A 21144-nucleotide genomic window follows, 5' to 3' on the forward strand; every position below is an offset into this window, starting at 1 on the left:
ATATTCAATATTCAAACCCCGCTTTAGATCAAAGAATCCGATTCGCAATCGGGGGATAAAAAGGTAGGGGAAAAAAGAGATATGGAATTGGTAAACCGACCGAGGGGTTTGGCGTTTACGCGATGTTTGCTTCCCTTTTCCCTTTTATTTCCCTCTGCCCCTCTCCCCTTCCTTTCTCTCTCCTCCTTTACTCCCCTTAACTCGGAGATTGATTCCGGATATCCCTGTGTGAGATGCCCTTTTCGGCTTCCTGCTTTTTATGGAGAACCTCCCCCCTCTGACATCATCCCTATAATATCATTGTGCTGTTTCTTGAATTCCCCGTACACACCATATTTTCCCCTTCATCCCCCGATTGGCGTACCTACACACTCATTATTTGATCGTCATGCTGAGACTCTTGACAGAAGTCGAATCCGCTGTGCCGGGACACATAGTGTTGCACAAAGACGTATCTCCAAATGTCAAGAGTATGTCCTAGCCCTTATAATGTACGAAGACCCCCCCATCTAACCAACCCCAAGACATAAACTTGACTTCAACTCGTATGCGATGTCCATATCAAAGCCCTGGAATCATCACTTCGGTTCTCACCCGTTCCCGGCCAAGCAGAACTTGAATCTACATCTCTACCGGGACGCCCTTTCCTCTTCTCTTATTTCTCCAGTAGCTCTCTCTCTGCCTCTACCTAGCTACTCTCATCCTCATCCACCCACCATGTCTAACATGAACGCCCTCTCCGCCGATGAGATGGAGCGTTTCCAAAAACTCTCTAATACCTACGAGCCGGATGTACAGGTATGTCTATCAATCTACTAACTGCCCCCCAACATCTGGCTTTACCGCTGACACTGACACTGACAGGGACCACTTGTCTCACGCAAGGAGCCTACTCAGAGTGTTGCGTTGGAATATGCTAATGCAGACCATGCGCTCTCTGCGAAGACTAATGTAAGCTTTCGTGGCTTGTTTCCCCCTCCCCTGTGTCACCCACATGGAGAATGTCTCGCGTCTAACGTGTGCTGTCTAGGCGCTGGCCATCACCCATCCGGAGTATCGTATCATGAAAGGTGATGGCAACTGTGGCTGGAGAGGTATGTCCGTTCCTGTGCAACCGGGGGATGGTTTGTCTTGTTTCGCATGCTAATCCCTGCAGCGGTGGCTTTTGGTTATTTCGAAACGCTGTTTGCGTTGCGTGACCCCATGCGCATCCAGCGTGAGATTACTCGCTTCAAGTCGCTCGAGATGCTCTTGAAGCAGGTCGGGCATTCGGAACATCTTTATGAGATCTTTACCGAAGCTACTGAGGATCTCTTTACGCAGACTATTAGTGCTATTCAGGGTGGTGCTGGGGATGAATCTTTCCTTGTTGATGCTTTCAATAATGAGTTTGCGTCCAGTGCTGTTATTACTCATTTTAGAGTGGGTGATGTGCTTTTTTATGTTTTTGGATGATACTAACTGCTGTCTAGCTTTTGACGAGCTCTTGGATGAGACTTAACCCGCATCGATACCAAGCTTTCTTGTCTCTGCCGCTGGAGCAGTATTGCGCCTCGCAAATAGACCCGTTGAAGACTGAAATTGATGAAGTTGGTCTTCAGGCACTTGTCGACGGGGTCATTGAAGGTGCCGGCTTTGGCGTGGAGATTCTGTACCTCGACCGAAGTGAAGGCGATGCTGTCACACCTCACCAGCTGTCCCCTCACAGCCCCAGCGGTGCGACAATCCGTCTCCTCTACCGACCAGGCCACTACGACCTTCTCTACCCAGCCGACCCAAATGTAAACATGGAACCGATAGTCAACTACCAATACGCAATGACATCCGACTACTCCAACTGGAACGAAGGCCCCCTCGGATTCGACGTCGACTCCTCCCTAATGGCCATCCCAAACCTCATGGCCGATCCATCCTTCGCAATGGGCACCCCCATGTCGCCTATGCCATCAGTCTCCCCCACCCCAACCAGTCCATTCCGAATGTCCCCCCAACAAGAAATGTACCAGTCGCCCATGCAGACTCATGCGCCAATCCCGTCTATCCCTGTCTCTTCACCTCCGCCACCAATACCGCCTCCTTCTGCTGCTCCGCCCCCAATGACTACATTGCCTAGTAGATCGTCCGACGGCCCGCAGATCAGACTCAACCCCTTGGTTATGAAACCTAATTTGAGTCGCTCGCTGCCTGTCACAACCCCCTTCAAAAAGTGGGTTCTCTCCACACCCCCACCATTTGGAATACACATTGTATGTGACATGTGAGCGTGGTTACTGACGTGTCTATAGTTCGCCTTACAATCAAGCCCATTTCCAGAATTCCGACTTTGAACCTATTCATTGGGAACCTCATGATCGACGATAAACATTGCCACGCGTACACGAGATGCATTTCTTTTTGCTTTTTTCGCCTTGAAAATTCCGGGCTTAGTGGGCTTGCGGGATTTGGTTAACGTTTCACCATCAAGTCCAGTCCCCGAAGCCGGTTTGATGAGCTTTTACAGTTGCCTGGTCCTCCCCTTATGATTTCATTTGCCCTTCTTTCCTCTTCCCCCTTTTCCTATGACTGTTCTCTTAGCGTGGTGCAGTGCGTTGCATGGTACGAGCGTTTCACCCAGATTGTTTCTTTTCTTCTTCCCTTCTTTCTTCCTTCGTTCCAGCCCCGGGGTCTATCGCCTTTCAACTTGATTTTTCATTTTCTCTTTCTATTCTTCTTCATATTCATCTTTCTATTGGTCTAGCAGCGAAACCTAAAGAAAGACACGTTCATGATACTTACTACCCAAACCCATTATCAGTCCCAGTATGACTCGTATATCCCATTCCTGGTATCTATAAACCTCACCAATATCCAAAACGCCAGTCCTCAAGTAATATCGTACAAACCCATCCATCTATACACCTCCATTCCAGTCCACAGACCACGGTCCACAATGATCTAAACCAAAACCTCCTCATCCCCAGCCTCCATAATAACCTCAATCATCCTCTCAATCCCCAAATCCCTCGCATGCCCACTCAAATACCCCGCAAGCACAAGTCTCCCCAACGCATCACCCACCCAATTCTGACTATTCCAATCCTCTTCCCCATCAGCCCCCGCATCACCATTTGATCGGATAGGAGTTTTGGATATTAAATCTCTAATTCTGCTGATAGGATCTAGACTGCGAGTTACATCGAGATCAGGATTGTGATCGAGATCCCGATTGGGGCTTGCAGATGGTGTTGTACACGCGCCTGATTCGTTCAACGTATCTACGCGTATTACGCGTGCTATATCTGTTCGATAACGTTAGCATCGGAGAATCAAGGCTAACTTTATGCATAGAGATGCATATGCATATGCATAGGTGTTTGTGCATGTGTAGGTATATGTGTAAACATATGCAGCGCAACACAACAAGGCAGTGCACTGCACAATGACAAAATAAAACCGGAAGGACGTTAGAATGGATTGGCGGATAGAAATGGCGGATTGGCAGATTGCAGATTGACGGAGGAGCCTCACCTGTTGAAGAAATGGGAGGTTGCCAATTGAGTCGCTCGACAAAGGTGAAAAAACCGGTTGATCCGACGATTTCTGCCACGGAGGATTTGGGCTGCGAGGGGGTTTCTGCGTTTGTATCGGTATTTGCATTCGTGTCGCCATTTTCTGGGGGTCCACCGTACTCCAAGTACAGGGCTGCGTGTCGATATCGTGCGTAATCTAGTGGCGAGGCGACGTAGATTATTATTGAGAGTGTGATCATGCTGTTTGGTTTTCGGTTTTTGGTCTTTTGGGCATTGCTTAAAGAATTGGAGATTGGGGGTGGAGTTGGGGAAACTTGATGATCGGTCGACTTCAAGGGTCTGATACCTCGGGATGACGTCGGTCGTGGTTTGGTGTAACCACCCTTTACTTCAACTTCTATTTCTCCGTACTTATGTTATATTCATTTGATAATATTCATTTGATTATTTGATATCCCATTATTTGATTGATCATTTCCTAAATGTCTTAAACATCGTATTCGGGAGTGCTTTGATCATTTGCCAGAGGACATACGCCGCATTGATCGTCGCCGGACTACTGTAATGCACTAGTCGGGGTGTTATATCGGCCTGAACGATGACGGCGTTGATGAGTGGCGCAGGGTAATTCTCACGGAGATACTCAACAACGAGGTCATGCCCATTCGTAATACCGCCTGCGATCAGATCAGATCAGCACCAACCACATTAGAAGAGACGTCACAAATGAGTGAACAGACGTAGAAGAGAAGAGAAGAGAAGAGAAAAGGAACATACCGCTAGTCCACAAGTTCCCATCCCTAGCAAGCCTAACTCCATCATCCCACAAGCTCGCTTCAGGAAACAACTTCCTCATCTCAGGAACCAACAACCTCGGTGCAGTAACATACCTCCCCTTCGCAATGCCCGAATACCCGATAATAAAAGTCCCCGTACAGATCCCCAAAATTGACGTCCCCGTCGCATAATGCCCACGCACAAAATCAAGATATTCCTCCGCCGGCGGCATGGCTTTCAGCGATGGACCGGGTACAATCACGACGTCCAATTTCCCCGGGGAGACAGCCTCGTCAGTCGGCGCGTCCGTTAACTGTATTGACATCTGCGCTGTTGCTGGTGTCATGTTGCTTGCGCCGCCTTGGCCAATGTAGTGGATTTGACAGGGCCGGCCCATGTCGATTAGGGCTTGTGTGAGCGAGGAGGAGTTTAGGTATTCTGGTGTGGCCATGTAGAGGAGGTCTACCGCCGCCAGGTCGAGGAGTTGGACGCTTCCTACGAGGAGGACTCCTATGCGGAGGACCTGAGACATTGTCAAAATGAGAGGGACGGTTTAAGCTCGAGTCCTGAGGTAGATTGTTTAGAGGAACTGGTGCATCGCTGGACTGTGGTCGGTTCATATACCACTATATCGGCATTGGTGGCTCCACAGGTATATTTCTCTCTCCTTTGGAAGGAACTGCTATCCTACCAGCTGACACTTTGCTGTGGTATCGGGTCTGTCACAGACAGGCGAAAATGCAACTAATCCATGGGATTGAGGCAACGTTCCCCAGCCAAATGTGCGCATAATAGCGCAGGCAGAGGGACATGGGTGGCACATGTGCAGCGTGCACGAGTCGATAATGACCCGAAGTCGAGCGGTGACCTGGTTAGTTTTTGCGTGTCCTGCTCTCAGGACGGATTCGCTCATGGGATGCTCATATCTTTGTTATTGGCAACCATGGAAGCCAAACCTGTGCGGGACAATGCCCTGTCTAGGTAGTAATAGGGATATGAATACTGAATAGATATGCAGTCGGGAAGTATCATCGGACAATCCCCGATCTCCAGAGTTCCACTCTACCCCAACCTCCACCCGTGGGCACATGCACAGTACATACACAGCGTACAATAAGCCGTCGAGGTCTCAGGGACAGACTCGCACAGAAATAAGAAAAGGGTTGAGTCGCACATAAGGATGTAGTGAGGTCTGTATCACCTGCAAATGTCAGTGATGTCCTGCCTGATCCCCAAGGCTCCCCTCGGGTCACTTTTCCCCGCATTATCAAGCCGAGTCGGCCCACTGCAACAGTCGAAGTATAAGTCGGAGATCTTCCCCGGATTCGGGGTCGGAGTGGTGCGCTCCGTTTCTCCTCTTTCTTGATCTATACCGTCCTGTCTCCTGTATATGGCGGAGTACTGTGTTCCTGCATCAGGAGACACCTTGTCCGGCGTGTGTTCAAGGTGGAGTCTATATAAAGTCTGACGCAGACTGTGTGTTTCTTCGTCCTCAGAGTGCCCCAAACGTCAACATCTGGCCTATCATGGCTTCCGTGCATAGTCAGCCCAAGGGCTTTGCACTTGTTCTACAGAATCCCTATCTCTGCGGTGTTGCATCGGTAAGATCCAGTCCAAACATGGATACCACAGTCACTGACACAAACACAACAGTTCTCAACCCTAGGAGGCTTGCTATTCGGCTATGACCAAGGCGTCATCAGCGGTGTCATCACAATGGAGTCCTTCGGGGCTCGATATCCCCGCGTGTTCACAGACAGTGGATACAAGGGTTGGTTTGTATCGACGCTGTTACTTGCAGCATGGTTTGGATCCTTGATTAATGGTCCAATCGCCGATCGAATTGGTCGGAAATTATCGATCAATGTGGCGGTCGTGGTCTTTACTATTGGGTCGATCATCCAGTGTGCTGCGATGAATATCCCGATGCTCTTCGCTGGTCGGGCTATTGCTGGTCTGGCAATTGGTCAGCTTACCATGGTTGTTCCGCTGTATATCTCTGAGGTTTCTATTCCGGAGATTCGAGGAGGACTTGTGGTCGTGCAGCAATGTAGGTTGACTCGAGCTTAGCAGAGTACGCATTCACTAACTGCTTTTAGTATCTGTTACTCTTGGAATCCTGATTAGCTATTGGATTGACTATGGAACCAACTATATTGGTGGTACCCGCTGCGCTCCTGGTATCCCTTATACGGGTGGAACGACAGCCAAGCCTGCCTTTGACCCTTACCATGATGTTCCAATGACTGGCTGCAGTGGACAATCAGAAGCATCATGGCGTATCCCTCTTGCCATACAGATTCTTCCAGCAGTTATTTTGGGCGTTGGAATGCTCTTCTTCCCGGACTCGCCGCGTTGGCTGTTAATGAAAGAGCGCGATGATGAATCCCTGAATGCACTCTCTAAACTGCGTCGACAGTCGAGGGATAGCCCTTTACTTTTGAACGAATATCTTGAGATCAAGGCCTCTATCATGCTGGAGAACACCTTCGCCAGGGAACATTTCCCCAATTTGTCTGGGTACAAGTTACATATTGCTCAGGTTTGGATCACAAACACCCTTTCGTAATTTAGAGACACTGACATCTTGCAAAGTACATGTCTTTCGTGACAACCTGGGCCCGTTTCAAACGGCTGGCTATTGGCTGCATTGTCATGTTCTTCCAGCAGTTTATGGGATGCAATGGTACGTCCCGTCTTGTTGGCTCGCTATCCCACGTATCTTGTCTAACTCCTATAGCCATTATCTACTACGCGCCCACAATCTTCGCCCAGCTAGGCCTAGACGGCAATACAACCTCCCTTCTTGCAACTGGCGTATACGGCATCGTCAACTGTCTCAGTACGCTTCCAGCACTATTCTTCATCGACAAAGTTGGTCGCCGAGTTCTCCTCATGGCAGGTGCCACGGGAACATGTGTCTCGCTGGTCATTGTCGGTGGTATCTTGGGTGGATATGGGTCACGACTAGTAGATAATAAGTCGGCTGGGTGGGCTGGTATTGCCTTTATCTATATCTACGATATTAACTTCTCCTATTCATTCGGTAAGATCAGCTCATTCTGGTATGATTTGTTCTTTGGGACTGGCTAACAACTGTTTCTATTATAGCCCCCATCGGTTGGGTTCTACCATCTGAGATATTCAATCTATCGATTAGATCCAAGGCGATCTCTATTACAACCTCGGCGACATGGATGTGCAATTTGTAAGTTGATGCTCTTCCAGCTAGCTGGTTCCATTCTGATATCTTCTACTTGCAGCATCATTGGCCTTGTCACGCCTGACATGCTGGAATCCATTACTTGGGGCACATACATCTTCTTCGCGGCCTTTTGTTTGCTTGCGCTACTTTTCACTTACTTCTGTATTCCTGAGACACGAGGAAAGGTAATTTCATGCTTCTTCCACATTTTGGTTACATCTTTCTCTCTTGCGTGATAATGTACTAAATAATCTTTACAGACTCTCGAAGACATGGATCTCATCTTTGGTGACACAGCCGCCCACGAAGAAAAGAAACGCATCAAGAACATCGAAGCCGAATTACGCGGAACCCCTATCGTGGAGGACGACGACTTGGTGAAACCAGTCGGTCAGCATGCAGAGATTGTCGACGTGTAACTTACTGGGAAATAATCAATACAAAGAAACCACGATTGTTTATCGACCACGTTCAAAATCATAAATTTGAAGTATTTGCTAATGCTATACCAATGGCTAGTTCCATCGCTGTTCATTCATACCAGGTTATCATTTCCCACGTACCCATCCTACAATGCAAGATACGCACCAAAAGAAGATATCAACATAAGAGGATCAAAGAAATAAACTAAAAGGGAATTTGTGCAATCATTCCGTTGGCGGGAAATTCACCCATTCCGAAAAGTCCATACCGCCGGGACTATGCATCTGCATCTGCTGTTCAACGGGGAACAAACTCCCACCAAAACCAGGGTCGCTAAACAACTGTCCGGGGAACGGCATGAAATTCTGCTGTTGCTGCTGGGGCATCATTTGGTAAGGGGGCTTCTGGTCCTCGAGCTGCTGCGCTCCCTCTGGGAGTATACCCGGAGCAGAGAGTGCCGACGGGCCGAGGAGTCGGTTGATTACTTCGTAGCAGCGGGTTGCGAAGCGGTTTGTGCCGAGGGAGGGGTGGGTTAGGAGGGCCTTTGTTGTTTCGATGTCTTGGACCCAGGATGCGGCTTCTGGATTTGAGGGGTCTGTCATTAAGAGGACAACCGGGATTAGGCCGGCTTGGAAGAGGAAGTAGCTGGTTTGGATGTTAGACGGGTCTGGGGTAGTTACCAGCGTGGGTGGGGGACATACAGCATGTACCATGCTCCTAGTCTGGTGCAAATGTAATTTTCCATGTATTCTGAGATGGAGGAGATGGTTAACCGGGCATTCTGGAGACAGCGCATTCGGCATTCTGTCTCGCAGGGATCTTCGCCTCCTATTTCTGGGGTGCCTGGGCTACTGCTGGTGTGTGGGGCCCAACGTCTGGCGGCCCAGCGGAGGAGAATTGGTCTGTATATCAGAATGGTGAGGTTCCAGTTTCTCCATAGCAGGCGGTTGCGGACGAGTGCGAGGGAGTCGGGGTCTGGATTGGCGGGCTGCACGGAGAGAGGCAGCTGCGGGTGTTGGAGGTAGGATGGAAGACCGCTATACCACTCTTCAATTGGCTTTTGCAGATTGAGAGTATCTTCGGGAGTAAGACTAGGGCTCGAGATGAGACGCTGGTAGACGCTATTGGTGAGGAGGTGGAAGCGGGATTGAGCGATCAACCCGGAGTAGATAGTTGGACCGGAGGATTCGGCGGGGAGAGTGGTTGTTGTAGGGGTCAAGGCCTCGTCGTGAATATTGAGAACCTGCTTTGCATCCATCACGCTGTCCTCTGGGAGAAGAATAGGTCGCCCAAAGGTTTTGGCGGCACCACTGTCAAAGATGAATACTCCCCACCACAGTCTTCTTCGAATCTCTCTTTGCAGCAAACTAATCTTCCAGCCAGGGAACTCCTTGTGGAGACCTAGACTCATGGCCATTCGAACAGCCAGACCAAGATAGTTCCATCCGGTGTTGGGCTTGTTCCGTTTCTGGGCATAGTTGCTCAGTAACAATAGTCCCTGTACCAATGTTAGGTTACCAGTCTCGAAGACAGATGCCTGCTGAAGGTATCCTCTGGCTTCTTGGTAGAATGTGATATCGAGGTCTGAGCTGTCATCGCCAATACTCCAAGCTCCAAGAGCCAAGATGGTGTTGAGGAGGATGTGCCAAGCCGTCCCATGTGGACGCAATGATGGCTCATTGAATTGCGCCCTGAATGTGGGCTCGTGAACGAATGGATAGCTAGTGTGATAATTGAGGAAATATGCGTCAATGAACGCTTGTTCGATAAGCCCAGACGGCGCACTTTCGAGCAGCTGTGCTTTGAGGGGCACGCCACCTGATCTTGCCGAGTGAACAGGTATATTGAGATCAAATCCATGATCAAATAGCGCTCGCAGTGGTACAACACTTGAAGAAGCACCAAAGTAGCCAGCTCCTTCAGGCTTGATAGACAATGCAGCCATGCCGTCAGTCAAATCACCAAGGGTGATTTCCTTCTCAGCCCAGTCAAAGCCATCGGCTTGCTGGGGGAGGGCTTCCGGTGCAGGTTCAGCCCGTTCTGGTTCATGCTTAGCCGGGGTTGAGTGCCTTGAAGAGGACTTGGATGAGGGAGCCCTCGGGGGCTCCGGGTTCTGAAGAAGAGATCGAAGGGTAGCATCCAAATCTCCACCTGGGAACAGCCTTCCTAATGCTGTTTCAAACGAGTGGAGGCGATCTTCAACATAGGTCAAATGTCTGACGTTGTTAGTATGCTTTTCTTATGTACAATTTCGCAATACTTACTGCCGAGTCAGAGGGCTTCTGCTGACTTTAGGGCTGTATATGCATTCTTTATTCAGCTGTCTGCACTGCAGACAGACTGGACGCTCTTTAGAGCACTATAAAAGCCAGGTTAGAAGGGCCGTGGCCTAGAAGGGCTTGCTGAAAAAGCCACTTACTCTTGACTTGCGCAAGCGGCATTCATCGCACTGTTTCAACGGTCAGACAAAGTCTTTCTCTGTTTGCATGACGACTAGGTCAATACATACTGCAAATGAATGGGAATCACGAGTGCTTGCCATCTTTATCGAGGCAGATTGGATTTCTCGTATTATGTACCCAATGCGCTCTGGTTATGACATAAAACAGCAGTCATCTGCATAGGCGGTTAGCGAAATCATGTATTTGATATGTTGGTGAATGCAAGTGCTGCGAACAGCTTAGGATCGCCACGGGTATCAATGTATAGCACAAGGTTATTGTAGGACATGCATGCACGAGAGTCTCAAGTAATCTCGAAAACTGGGGACAGACTCACGATCGGCGCTAAAGTAATCATTGATCTACCTTAGCCTCTTGCAATGCGATGGATAAGATGCATCCATCGAGGGGATGGTGGGGAAGAGGTCAGGTGATGCGTAAAAAACTCTCATGTGTGCCTCAGGCAGAGATTCTTGAACTTCTGATCGCTGTACTTTCTAGCGGTGCAAATTTGATTGAAATGGCTAAGATACTTTAAATCTTGCTTCAGAGCCCGACGAAAACCTTGAATATGCCTTTGGTGGGGCGTTGCAAAGATGATTGGAGTTAAGTATAACAGAGACGAAGTATATATTTTGCAGAGAAATGACCTCTTGCACACCATTTCAACACGGAGATTTCAAGCTTATGCGCGCTAGACAGCTACAATAGAGTGACTCATTCTTTCCCATCCAAATTCAACATAATCTCAGAAAGAAACTAGCAAAATCCGATTGATTCTACTCAATATCATCTCGATATAAGTCTTGGCATGGCGGGATAGATGAGGGGCCAATCACAAGCCGCAGACATTTTTTCTCATCACCTCCACGACTCGACCAGCACAGCCAAACAAGAACTTGATAGTCTGGAACCGGTGGATAATCATATTTGAAGCTTGTCATTGCCAAGCCACGAAACCACAAAAAAGCAGCAGCAACATTGCATTAAGGCGCAGACATGCCTTCTCAACCCCCACTACCGCCCCTCCTTGCACCATATGTATCAACATTGCCCGAATCATCCTTGACACTAGCCTCTTCTATCCTCGGTGCAACCTCAAATTGGCTGGTGCTGAGATTCCTGCATGCCGCGCTAAGCTCGCCAAGCCCCAATGCGGCATTCGGCGCGGATGAGCTGCAAACTGGGATCAAGAAGAAAGTGGTGCTAGTGAGCTTTTTGCGGAGTTATGATTTCTGGAAGACAGAGGCAAAGCGATTGGTAAGTTCTGTGAAGTTCTGCAAGTCAATAGCACTCGAAATGATATGTTATTGAACACTGATTCGGCTTTCTTGATCTATCACCAATACATCGATCAATATACCGGCGATGCCTATACTAATGAACTCAACAGGGCCTTGATCTTGCACGTCTGGTAGACAAGCAACAATTTGCATTCATAGATGGTTTATCTGAGCTATTCTACGCACCAGACGCAGCCACATCTAATACCTCCCCGGCTGGTCTTGGGAGCAGTCCACGCACAGTTCTTCCACTTCGCTCTCCACCCGGTGCCGTGCCCGGAAAGACACTACCACCAACAGCGGCGCCACCAAAAGGGAATGCAAATGTGACGCGAGCCCAGGCAGAGCCGGGCATCGCCAAAAAACTGCATTTTACTGGTCGTGGCCTCGCAGCCCTCGACCTGATGGAGAAAGATATCATTGCAGTTATTGAACAGCAAAAGTCGTCAATGGAGGATGGTGATGAGCTAGTTCTCATTCTAGACCAGCCTGACCTATTGCTTGCTGCAACGGGACCAAGTATGGGTATTGGAGCAACAGAGATGGCAGAGTGGGTCACAGTGCTACAGCAGGTAAGATCACATATCCGTCGAGGCATTGCCAGACAGCCAAGTGTTACAAGTTACATAACTGATACTCGACAGCATGCATACGCTACAGTTCTAACACTGGCTACGGATGCTCCGCTGATACACAATGCATCTGTATCAGCAGGGCAGTTGGCTACGCCAATTGAGATGGAACATGCGGCGTTCGCTATTGGGCTGGCGCATCGGGCTAGGTCGGTAATGCAACTCCGCACTCTGGAGACAGGGGCCGCGAAAGATGTGAGTGGGGTGCTCAGGATCAGTCGAGGCGGCGGATGGAGCGCCGGTGAAGAAGATAGTTTGGAGGAGAAGGAAGTCCTCTACTTCATTCAACGGGATGGCAGCGTCAGCGTGTTTGGTCGTGGGGAATCATGATCCGAGGCTGTATACTATTGGGTTAGGTAGACTTTCAAAAGTACGAAAAAGCCATTGAACGTCAACAAGCTCTCTTCGTAGTCAACACCTCATACTGATAGAACAGATCATGAAACGTTAGGAAGAGTCTTCACATTGTATCTGTCACGACGGGAATAATCGCCAGTCATAAGGAAGAAAAAGGAAATTCATGCACGCTTTCCCATGTTTTTTTTTAATCCAGCTCCTCTCCGTAGAGAAGAGCCCTCCAACGAAACTTTTCCCACCGTCTCGCAAGTTTTACTTTGTCCTCCTTTGCGTGGCAAAGAGAAACAGACGAGATCGACAGTTGCACACACCAACTCCAGGGGAAAGCGTTAAGATTCCGGAACTGCCATTTGCATTTCGAGTAATGCTAGCCCGTAATGCTAATTCATGTCATGCCAGGATTCCTCCCCTCATTCCTATTCCAGCCTCTCCGAAAACGAAAACGCGACGCCGAGCGGACGAAAAAGGGAATCTAGTTGGTCTCGGGGCCACGGGCACCCTTGGGAGTACCAGTCTGGAAGCCGTTCAGGAAGCGGCGGTGGACATCGCGGAGGGAGCGCATGCGGCCGGAGCCGGTGGTCTTGCGGCGCTTAGCCTTCTCACCCCAGTTGACTGTTGATCGAAAATCCATGTAAGCCAGCGTTCTCTTATTTCGATATCCATAGTCCACATGATGGCCATTTCATATCACCAGCATCTTCGGGAGGGGTATCTGCGTACACTTGCGGGTCTTGGCGGCAGGGTAGCCACAGTTGGCACAGGTTGACTTCTGGATGTGGAAAGACCGCTTGCCTGTAGTCGAAGAAATATCACCGGTTAGCCCTCTGTCTTATGCCTCTTGGGTGGATGTCTTCGCCGTGATCGCCAATTCTGTATTTCGATAAAGAAATTTGCGACTTCCGGTTGGATGGGAGGGATCGTGAAAAATTGGTGTAATACTCACCACAACGACGGCAGAGAGTGTGCGTCTTGTTGTGGCGCTTTCCGAAGCTCGAGGTACCCTTCGCTGCAGTGGTTGTTAGTTTCAACTGATTCGAGGTTGCGGAGGATCGCGGTGCGATATTTCGACATGGGACGTACTCATTTTGAATTATGGAACTGTGGAAGAGACACGACGTTAGTAAACTGACGGGTACAGTGGACGCAGAGGAAAGGAACGGCATGCAAACGTACCTGGCGATTCCGTTGAAGGGGCTGGTTGTCGGTGTCGTCGTCGCTAGGCGTATCAGAACTTCCCGAGATCTGGTGATGTGTTGCTAAGCGAGTGCGGTCCATAGGGCTTGTACCCTGTCCCGTGACCTGCAAGCAAACTAACCCAAAGTAGAAATCTCATTTCATGGCCCGTGCATGACCATAGTCACGTGATCACTATCATTCTTTCCAGGCTTGTATAAGAGGGTTTGCTCGGATGTTCGTTATATTGTTCGAAATCACAATTTTCTACTTGACAACGATAAATTATAGAATAACATGATGAATTTGTTTACAGTTTTAACAGCATATAAGAGGGTATTTTAGTACATCCGAACGCCTATGCAAATGTATGAAGAATGAAGACATCAGAAATCATCTTTCCCGATGAACTTGGCCATCGGGTCGTCAGCAGCCTGCCGACTTCGCTTGTAAGACTCAAGCTCCTCCTCTGTGATCCCTGACTGGAGCTCCTCCAAAGTCCGCTTTTTTGCATTGGCTTTTGGTTCCTTCTCCTCATCCGGGTTCCTTTGGCTAGACTCTTGGGGAAGACCCGCATCATCAGCATGCTTCTCATTTTCGACATTTGCCTCGAGCATCCGTAGCATGTTGCCCTCTTCCTCGAAAGCCTTCTTTCCGTCCTCACCGGTGCAGTAACTGTTCTTGACAGTGGAATAGCAGCAGGCGTATCCCCATTGGAACCGGTACCACCAGCTACCGAAGACCGAAGCATGGTTGTTGACCATGATGTCCTCAGGATACTTGGATTTGGTCGCTTTCTTGGGTGCGCCCTTGATGGCACCGCTCTCGTCATATTCAACGAAGCGCTCGTTTTCAACAACCATAGTATCGCGCAGTGCACTCGGCTGCGAGTGCTCTCCACCGCCGTATTTATCCAGCAGAGCTTTGCGATGGGCTTCACGTTTCGCCTCACTATCCTCCTTCTCTTTCTTTCTGAGTACTTCTCCGGAGGTTGGATTGGCCTGGATGTGAAGTTGTGGGTGACCCTTCTCCTGGGATTCCCAGGCATACTGCTGGGCTTTCTCGAACTCCGCAGCATCGCCTGAAGCTCGGATGAAGTTTTCCTCGGCGACAAGTGCCGATGCCTGGTCATCCTGCGCGCCCATGTCTACCATTCGACGTGTCTTGGGGTCGTATTTGGCGGAATCGAGATCCAAATTAAGCAGGTATTTCGCGGTGTCTTCTCGGATACGTAGGTTGCGGGTTGCGGTGCTCTGCTGTCGGCCCATGTCGGACTCTTCGGCGTACCGGATATCTTCTTCGGGGTCGTTATCGCCATCTTCGCCATTCTGGAGCTTCTTGAGAGCCTGGTTGTCCTTTGCCATTCGTTTCAGTGCCTCCATCTCTTCGTATTCTTCGACAACTTGGCGATACTCGCTGGCATCATAGCCATTCCAACGGTCTCTTTTTGCGTCCCATCCCATGTCGACCTTCTGAATAAGCTCATCGGCCTGTATATCCTTGCCGGTCCATTTAGCGCCATGCTTTCGGGGTCGACTGAGGCACTCTTTGGTCTTGTGTGTCATCGCGCCGCAGTTTTCACATGCGCCTTTGCGGTATTTCGTGGCCGCCGGGCCTGCACGCTTGCCTCGGTCATACCATTTAGATTGATCGGCACTTGTCTTTTGGAGACGTTGATGCTCGAGGTAGTCGTTGTCTGTTTCATCGTCGACATAAAATGGCTTCTTCGAGATGAAAGAGGGAATGTATTCGTTCCGCTCTTTCGACGCCACATCCGCGGGCTTTCGCGACATGGTGTTGGGAGTTCGAAGGAAGATAGGCTTGAATGTGAAAGTGAGAAAAAGCGGAGTACAAATAGACCAGCCACCTGCAGCTGTCGCCAGAATAATGCGAAAGTGAGGTTGTGATACGAAACTTGGCGGCTGGAGAATTGATAGCGCACGTGATCAGGCGTATCTCGCGTTCTAGATTTGGTTCGACATACCTCAGGTTGTCGCGTTTCTCAGCCAAATACCCAATATCCTTCATGCAATAACACGCAGGCACCATACGAAATGTCGCTGTGGCTTTTGATCGCCACACACCACAGCGATGGAGCCGTTTCAGGTGCGCCTCAACTGTATCGATCATTATCAAGCGACCGCGTCGGAATTAGATCCTCCGCTGCCTTTTCGCGATGGCGAGACTGAGAAAAACTTTAAGCCTAAAGTGCCCGTGATTCGAGTATTTGGCGCCACCGAGACCGGGCAGCGAGTCTGCGTTCATGTCCACGGCGCATTTCCATACCTCTATATTGAATACAATGGGCCGTTGACGCCAGAAGAAGGTTCGTACTGTATAGCCACACCTGCTTTGATCGCTTAACTCACAAAGGTTGTAGTGAACTCCGCAATCCGAAGTCTTCATCTTTCGATCGACCATGCTCTGGCTATCAGCTTCCGTCGGAATGCATACGACAGGATGACCGCTTTTGTGGCTCATATCACCCTGGTGAAGGGTGTCCCATTCTATGGGTATCACGTGGGATGGCGGTTCTTCTTCAAGATCTACCTTCTGAATCCTTTGCATATGAATCGCCTTAGGGACCTTCTGCACCAGGGAGCTGTGATGAAACGACCCCTCCAACCGTACGAGGCGCACATGCAATACATTCCGCAATGGATGTGCGATTACAACTTGTACGGATGCGCAATCATGAATTGCAGCACCGTCAAGTTCCGATCACCGATACCTGAGTATCTCGAACTCAGCAACCTCGACCATCGCTGGCACGACCGGTCAATTCGACCCGAAAGTATCCTTCAGGACCCTGCGCTTCAAAAACAGAGCAATTGTGCACTCGAGGTCGATATCTGTGTACAAGACATCCTGAATAGATTGGATGTCAAAGAACGACCGCTACATCACGACTTCACCGAGCTTTTGAAACCGGTTGCATTCAATGAGCGACTTGTTCCGAGCATGGCTGGACTATGGCAGGATGAAACTCGCAGACGCAAGAAGAAGATGGGCATAACTGACCCCGGAAGTACTCCGTTTGGACCTGAAGAATTGATTTCCATGTCGGCAGACCCAAGAAATCAATCAAGGGGTGGCTGGATCCACGAGGAAGAGTTCCGGGAGATGGCCTCGCAACTTGCTGCCAACGAGAAACGCGAAGCCGGCAATAAAGAGACTTCATTTGAAACATTTTTGGATATTGATGAACAGGCGAAAAACATTAAGACAGCTTTGGACAGTGTCGAAGACTTTTACCCTAAAAAATTCGGGGCGTCTAATTTTGATAAAAGTCACTACCAGGGACCAGCTGGACAGATTGCACCAGAGATCTCGGTTGATGAGAGTCTCGCTTTGTCCTCTCAAGCCGATGGGCAGTATCGTTCAAGTAATGATATTGAGGGCGAGTCTTCGGGCGAAGATACAGAACATGAGCCTGACCTAAACGAGGGGCCTTTGGGCGATAGCTTCTACGATGGAGTTTTCGATGAATTTCCCCTTTCAGATGTTATGGCACCCACAGAGTCCGCTCAACCAGATGGCTCGAAAACAGCATTGAATGACAAGCTCAAGGACGGGGTTTCGACGGAGGCAGACCAACCTCTCGAAACGAGACCAAGAAACCATAGTCAAGGCGGAACCGTCGCATCCAAAAGGCAACGCTTCGAGATCTCCGATTCCGACAAGCCGCCGACTAAAAGGCCCAAGCCTCTTCTCAATGGCGGATCGCCCGATGGCCGCGAGCCAAAGCAAGATGGGGATGAGAAGCAGCGAAGTGTTTCATTCGAGAGCAAGCCTAATGCGCATACGGAAACTCCATCGGAACCCAAGTCATCTTCCTCGCAAAGAACGGTCCGCCCAAAATCGTATAGTCATAATAGCCGGCTGAAATACCCGGTTGTTAAAGACCCAAATGATCCTTTGACCGTTATGCGGTTCAGCCAGGACGATGGCCATTGTTCCCAGAAAGGCTCCCAATCCTCCCAACAATTGCCGAGCTCGTTTCCTTCCGGATCTGCCACTGAAATCTCAAGCAAAGCCAGTGGAATCGCGAGTTCTTCGGAGTTACATTCCTCTTCAACAGTAATGGGCCCAATCTCACTCGATCCACATCTTGCTGAGACTATGAGAAACATTCATAACTCATTTAACCTTTCTCCAAACGCACCCTTGAGTTGTTTCAGATTTGCAAGCCCGACTTCGAAAGAGGTTGCTTCAACAATAAACGATCACGGGCGTCCCTCCGTTGTATACCAGAAAGCGTATTACAGCGAGGAGGCGGATGTTCCTGAACGACCAAGAGAATACGGCGGCAGAGAGTTCCGGCTGGAGAGCAACACCATCCACTACCTGCCGGAATTTGAACCCACAGGAAACGCTCCTGCAATGTTCGGTGAACAGCTACCAATAACTCATGACCGGGATCAGCAAGCTAGAACTGATCAGCAACTCCGAGAAGAGTGCAATGCCAGAGTCTGGGAGTTTGCTCCTCTTCCACCTAGCCGGTCAGAAGTCATCAGGTGGTTCGAGGAAATGGAAGCCTCTCAAGCATCCAAACCAGGAGAGCCAATTCAACCCAAGCCAGTTGAAGAAAAATCAGACCTTCTCTCCCAGATAGAAGGCCCCACGCAAAAGAACCCGTATGGCTTCAAATACTCCCAGAAAGGAAAGTCCACCAGCGTGGAACACCAGACTCAATACATGAGCACAATGAGCCTAGAAGTGCATGTGAATACGCGCGGAGCGCTCTTGGCCAATCCAGAGGAAGATGAGATTACGTGCATGTTCTGGTGCATTCAATCTGAAGATGAAGAGCTCGAGATCAATAGCCATCTTCCCGGCGTTCATGTTGGGATGGTTTATCATGGCGAGGGAGAAAGACCGGAAGACAAAGTATCAAAGGTGCTGAGAATTGATGTCGAGCACGAAACCACCGAACTTGATCTGATAAACCGACTGGTAGACATTGTTCGGTACCATGATCCGGACATCATCACGGGTTACGAAGTTCACAATGCCTCCTGGGGGTATATAATCGAACGGGCCCGCAAAAAGTACGACTTCGATATTTGCGAAGAGCTGTCCAGGACGAAGTCTCAATCCCATGGAAGATTTGGGAAGGAGGCAAATAAATGGGGATTCGACCATTCATCTTCCATTACCATCACTGGCCGGCATATTTTCAACATTTGGCGCGCTATGAAAGGCGAGCTGAATCTGCTTCAGTATACAATGGAGAATGTCGTCTTCCATCTTTTGCATCGCCGCATTCCCCACTATTCTCCTCAAAACCTGACGCAGTGGTACCAGAGCGGGAAGCCTCGCAATCTACTCAAAGTCATGGATTACTTTATCTCACGAGTGCAGCTGAACCTGGAAATCCTCGAGGGCAACGAGTTGACACCACGAACGAGTGAGCAAGCGAGATTGCTAGGTATCGATTTTGCTTCAGTGATTTCTCGAGGCTCTCAATTCAAAGTTGAGTCTTTGATGTTCCGAATCGCGAAACCAGAGAACTTTCTGCTTGTTTCACCGAGTAAAAAGCAAGTCGGGCAGCAGAATGCGTTGGAATGCTTGCCATTGGTCATGGAACCACAAAGTGGTTTCTATACCAGCCCACTGCTGGTGCTTGATTTCCAGTCACTCTACCCGAGCGTCATGATCGCATATAATTACTGCTATTCGACGTTCCTTGGCAGAGCAGCGCATTGGCGTGGAAGGGACAAGATGGGCGTCTTGGATTACCAGCGACAGCCTCGGCTTTTGGAGTTGCTCAAAGACAAGATCAATATCGCACCAAATGGCATGATGTATGCGAAGCACGAAGCGCGCCAGTCATTATTAGCCAAGATGCTCTCAGAGATCCTCGAGACTCGAGTGATGGTCAAGAGTGGCATGAAGGCCGACAAGGATGACAAGGTGTTGCAACGACTTTTGAACAACAGACAATTGGCCCTCAAGCTCATTGCCAACGTTACGTATGGCTATACATCTGCTTCATTCTCTGGACGAATGCCCTGTTCAGAAATTGCAGACAGCATCGTCCAAACCGGGCGAGAAACACTGGAAAAGGCCATTGCATTCATTCACTCAATCGAACGCTGGGGCGCCGAGGTAGTCTACGGTGACACAGACAGTCTATTCATCTACCTCAAAGGCCGCACCCGAGACCAAGCCTTCGATATCGGTGAAGAAATCGCCCAAGCAGTAACTGACATGAACCCCAGACCAGTGAAACTCAAATTCGAAAAGGTCTACCACCCATGCGTACTCCTAGCCAAGAAGCGCTACGTGGGCTTCAAGTACGAACACCGCACACAAACCGAACCCGAATTTGACGCCAAAGGCATCGAAACAGTCCGACGCGACGGCACACCCGCCGAACAAAAGATCGAAGAAAAAGCCCTGAAAACCCTCTTCCGCACAGCAGATCTCAGCCAAGTCAAATCCTACTTCCAGCGCCAATGCGCCAAAATAATGCAAGGCCGCGTCTCTATCCAAGACTTCTGCTTTGCAAAAGAGGTCCGCCTAGGCACATATAGTGACCGGGGCCAACTCCCCGCCGGCGCAATGCTCAGCACAAAGCGTATGCTAGAAGATCCGCGCTCGGAGCCACAGACCGGCGAGCGAGTCCCCTACGTCGTTGTCACCGGTGCACCGGGATCAAGACTCATCGACCGCTGCGTCGCGCCTCAGACTCTCTTGCATGATGCGCAGCTGGAGCTGGATGCGGAGTATTACATCACTAAGAACCTGATCCCGCCACTAGAGCGAATCTTCAATCTCGTGGGCGCGAATGTCCGCCAATGGTACGACGAGATGCCAAAAGTACAGCGAATCCGGCGAGTCGATGCTTCAGCGCTTTCACGACCAAACCCAAACCCGAACACTGCCATTTTTGGAGCATCAATGCGGAAGACGCTTGAATCTTATATGCGGTCGTCGTCGTGTGTCATCTGCCGAGCTCGGTTGTCTGATACTACCGTTCCCGTCTGCGAGGATTGTCTGAAACAGCCGCATCTTGCGCTTTTGGATGTTGTTTCGCGGTTGCAGAGGGCCGAGAAGCGGGTTGTTGATTTGGAGGCTGTTTGTCGTTCTTGTATGGTTGTTACCCCTGCTGATGAGGTTAGCTGTGATAGTATGGATTGTCCGGTTTTTTATCCTCGGACGAGAGATGCTGCTAATTTGAGGCATTCTAAGGCTATTTTGGAGCCTATTGTTGAGTTGTTGGAGCGGAAGGGGGATGAGGGGTTGGATTGGTAGGGTTGGGCTTTTGGTAATGGCTGATACTTGGGGATTTATGGAGTTGGTTTTGTCTAACGGAGTTGGATATACCCTTGCACAGCA

General features: G+C 49.6%; 8 protein-coding genes across 8 annotated transcripts; 4 read left to right on the forward strand and 4 right to left on the reverse strand.

Moving 5' to 3' along the window:
- Positions 1 to 717: 717 nt before the first annotated feature.
- PENARI_c006G03012 (OTU family ubiquitin thioesterase) lies at positions 718 to 2361 on the forward strand (the record flags this gene model as incomplete). Its single annotated transcript, XM_022630234.1, has 6 exons — positions 718 to 798; positions 865 to 951; positions 1031 to 1094; positions 1157 to 1422; positions 1473 to 2206; positions 2286 to 2361. 6 exons carry the CDS (start codon positions 718 to 720, stop codon positions 2359 to 2361), a joined length of 1308 nt encoding a protein of 435 aa, XP_022489921.1.
- Positions 2362 to 3980: 1619 nt separating this feature from the next.
- On the reverse strand, positions 3981 to 4818 carry PENARI_c006G02527 (uncharacterized protein; the record flags this gene model as incomplete). The annotated part of the gene is made up of 3 exons (XM_022630210.1): positions 3981 to 3987; positions 4045 to 4186; positions 4485 to 4818. 3 exons carry the CDS (start codon positions 4816 to 4818, stop codon positions 3981 to 3983), a joined length of 483 nt encoding a protein of 160 aa, XP_022489653.1.
- Positions 4819 to 5812: 994 nt separating this feature from the next.
- On the forward strand, positions 5813 to 7910 carry PENARI_c006G06814 (uncharacterized protein; the record flags this gene model as incomplete). Its single annotated transcript, XM_022630413.1, has 8 exons — positions 5813 to 5887; positions 5940 to 6336; positions 6386 to 6828; positions 6882 to 6972; positions 7027 to 7332; positions 7398 to 7494; positions 7550 to 7676; positions 7752 to 7910. The coding sequence occupies 8 exons, from the start codon at positions 5813 to 5815 to the stop codon at positions 7908 to 7910; spliced, it is 1695 nt and encodes a 564-aa protein (XP_022489624.1).
- Positions 7911 to 8138: 228 nt separating this feature from the next.
- PENARI_c006G03237 (putative C6 transcription factor (Gal4)) lies at positions 8139 to 10456 on the reverse strand (the record flags this gene model as incomplete). Its single annotated transcript, XM_022630245.1, has 5 exons — positions 8139 to 8559; positions 8616 to 10130; positions 10179 to 10273; positions 10334 to 10363; positions 10424 to 10456. 5 exons carry the CDS (start codon positions 10454 to 10456, stop codon positions 8139 to 8141), a joined length of 2094 nt encoding a protein of 697 aa, XP_022489900.1.
- An 898-nt stretch (positions 10457 to 11354) lies between these two features.
- On the forward strand, positions 11355 to 12600 carry PENARI_c006G01215 (uncharacterized protein; the record flags this gene model as incomplete). Its single annotated transcript, XM_022630143.1, has 3 exons — positions 11355 to 11615; positions 11749 to 12210; positions 12283 to 12600. 3 exons carry the CDS (start codon positions 11355 to 11357, stop codon positions 12598 to 12600), a joined length of 1041 nt encoding a protein of 346 aa, XP_022489804.1.
- Positions 12601 to 13099: 499 nt separating this feature from the next.
- On the reverse strand, positions 13100 to 13711 carry PENARI_c006G09933 (60S ribosomal protein eL37; the record flags this gene model as incomplete). The annotated part of the gene is made up of 4 exons (XM_022630566.1): positions 13100 to 13239; positions 13348 to 13419; positions 13571 to 13633; positions 13708 to 13711. 4 exons carry the CDS (start codon positions 13709 to 13711, stop codon positions 13100 to 13102), a joined length of 279 nt encoding a protein of 92 aa, XP_022489857.1.
- A 475-nt stretch (positions 13712 to 14186) lies between these two features.
- slu7 (mRNA splicing protein SLU7) lies at positions 14187 to 15593 on the reverse strand (the record flags this gene model as incomplete). The annotated part of the gene is made up of 1 exon (XM_022630537.1): positions 14187 to 15593. The coding sequence occupies one exon, from the start codon at positions 15591 to 15593 to the stop codon at positions 14187 to 14189; it is 1407 nt and encodes a 468-aa protein (XP_022489765.1).
- A 298-nt stretch (positions 15594 to 15891) lies between these two features.
- PENARI_c006G11323 (DNA-directed DNA polymerase zeta catalytic subunit REV3) lies at positions 15892 to 21060 on the forward strand (the record flags this gene model as incomplete). The annotated part of the gene is made up of 3 exons (XM_022630626.1): positions 15892 to 16126; positions 16181 to 20922; positions 20998 to 21060. 3 exons carry the CDS (start codon positions 15892 to 15894, stop codon positions 21058 to 21060), a joined length of 5040 nt encoding a protein of 1679 aa, XP_022490012.1.
- Positions 21061 to 21144: the final 84 nt, after the last annotated feature.

Source organism: Penicillium arizonense (genome assembly GCF_001773325.1).
Source record: "Penicillium arizonense strain CBS 141311 chromosome Unknown PENARI_contig006, whole genome shotgun sequence".
NCBI classification, from domain to species: domain Eukaryota; kingdom Fungi; phylum Ascomycota; class Eurotiomycetes; order Eurotiales; family Aspergillaceae; genus Penicillium; species Penicillium arizonense.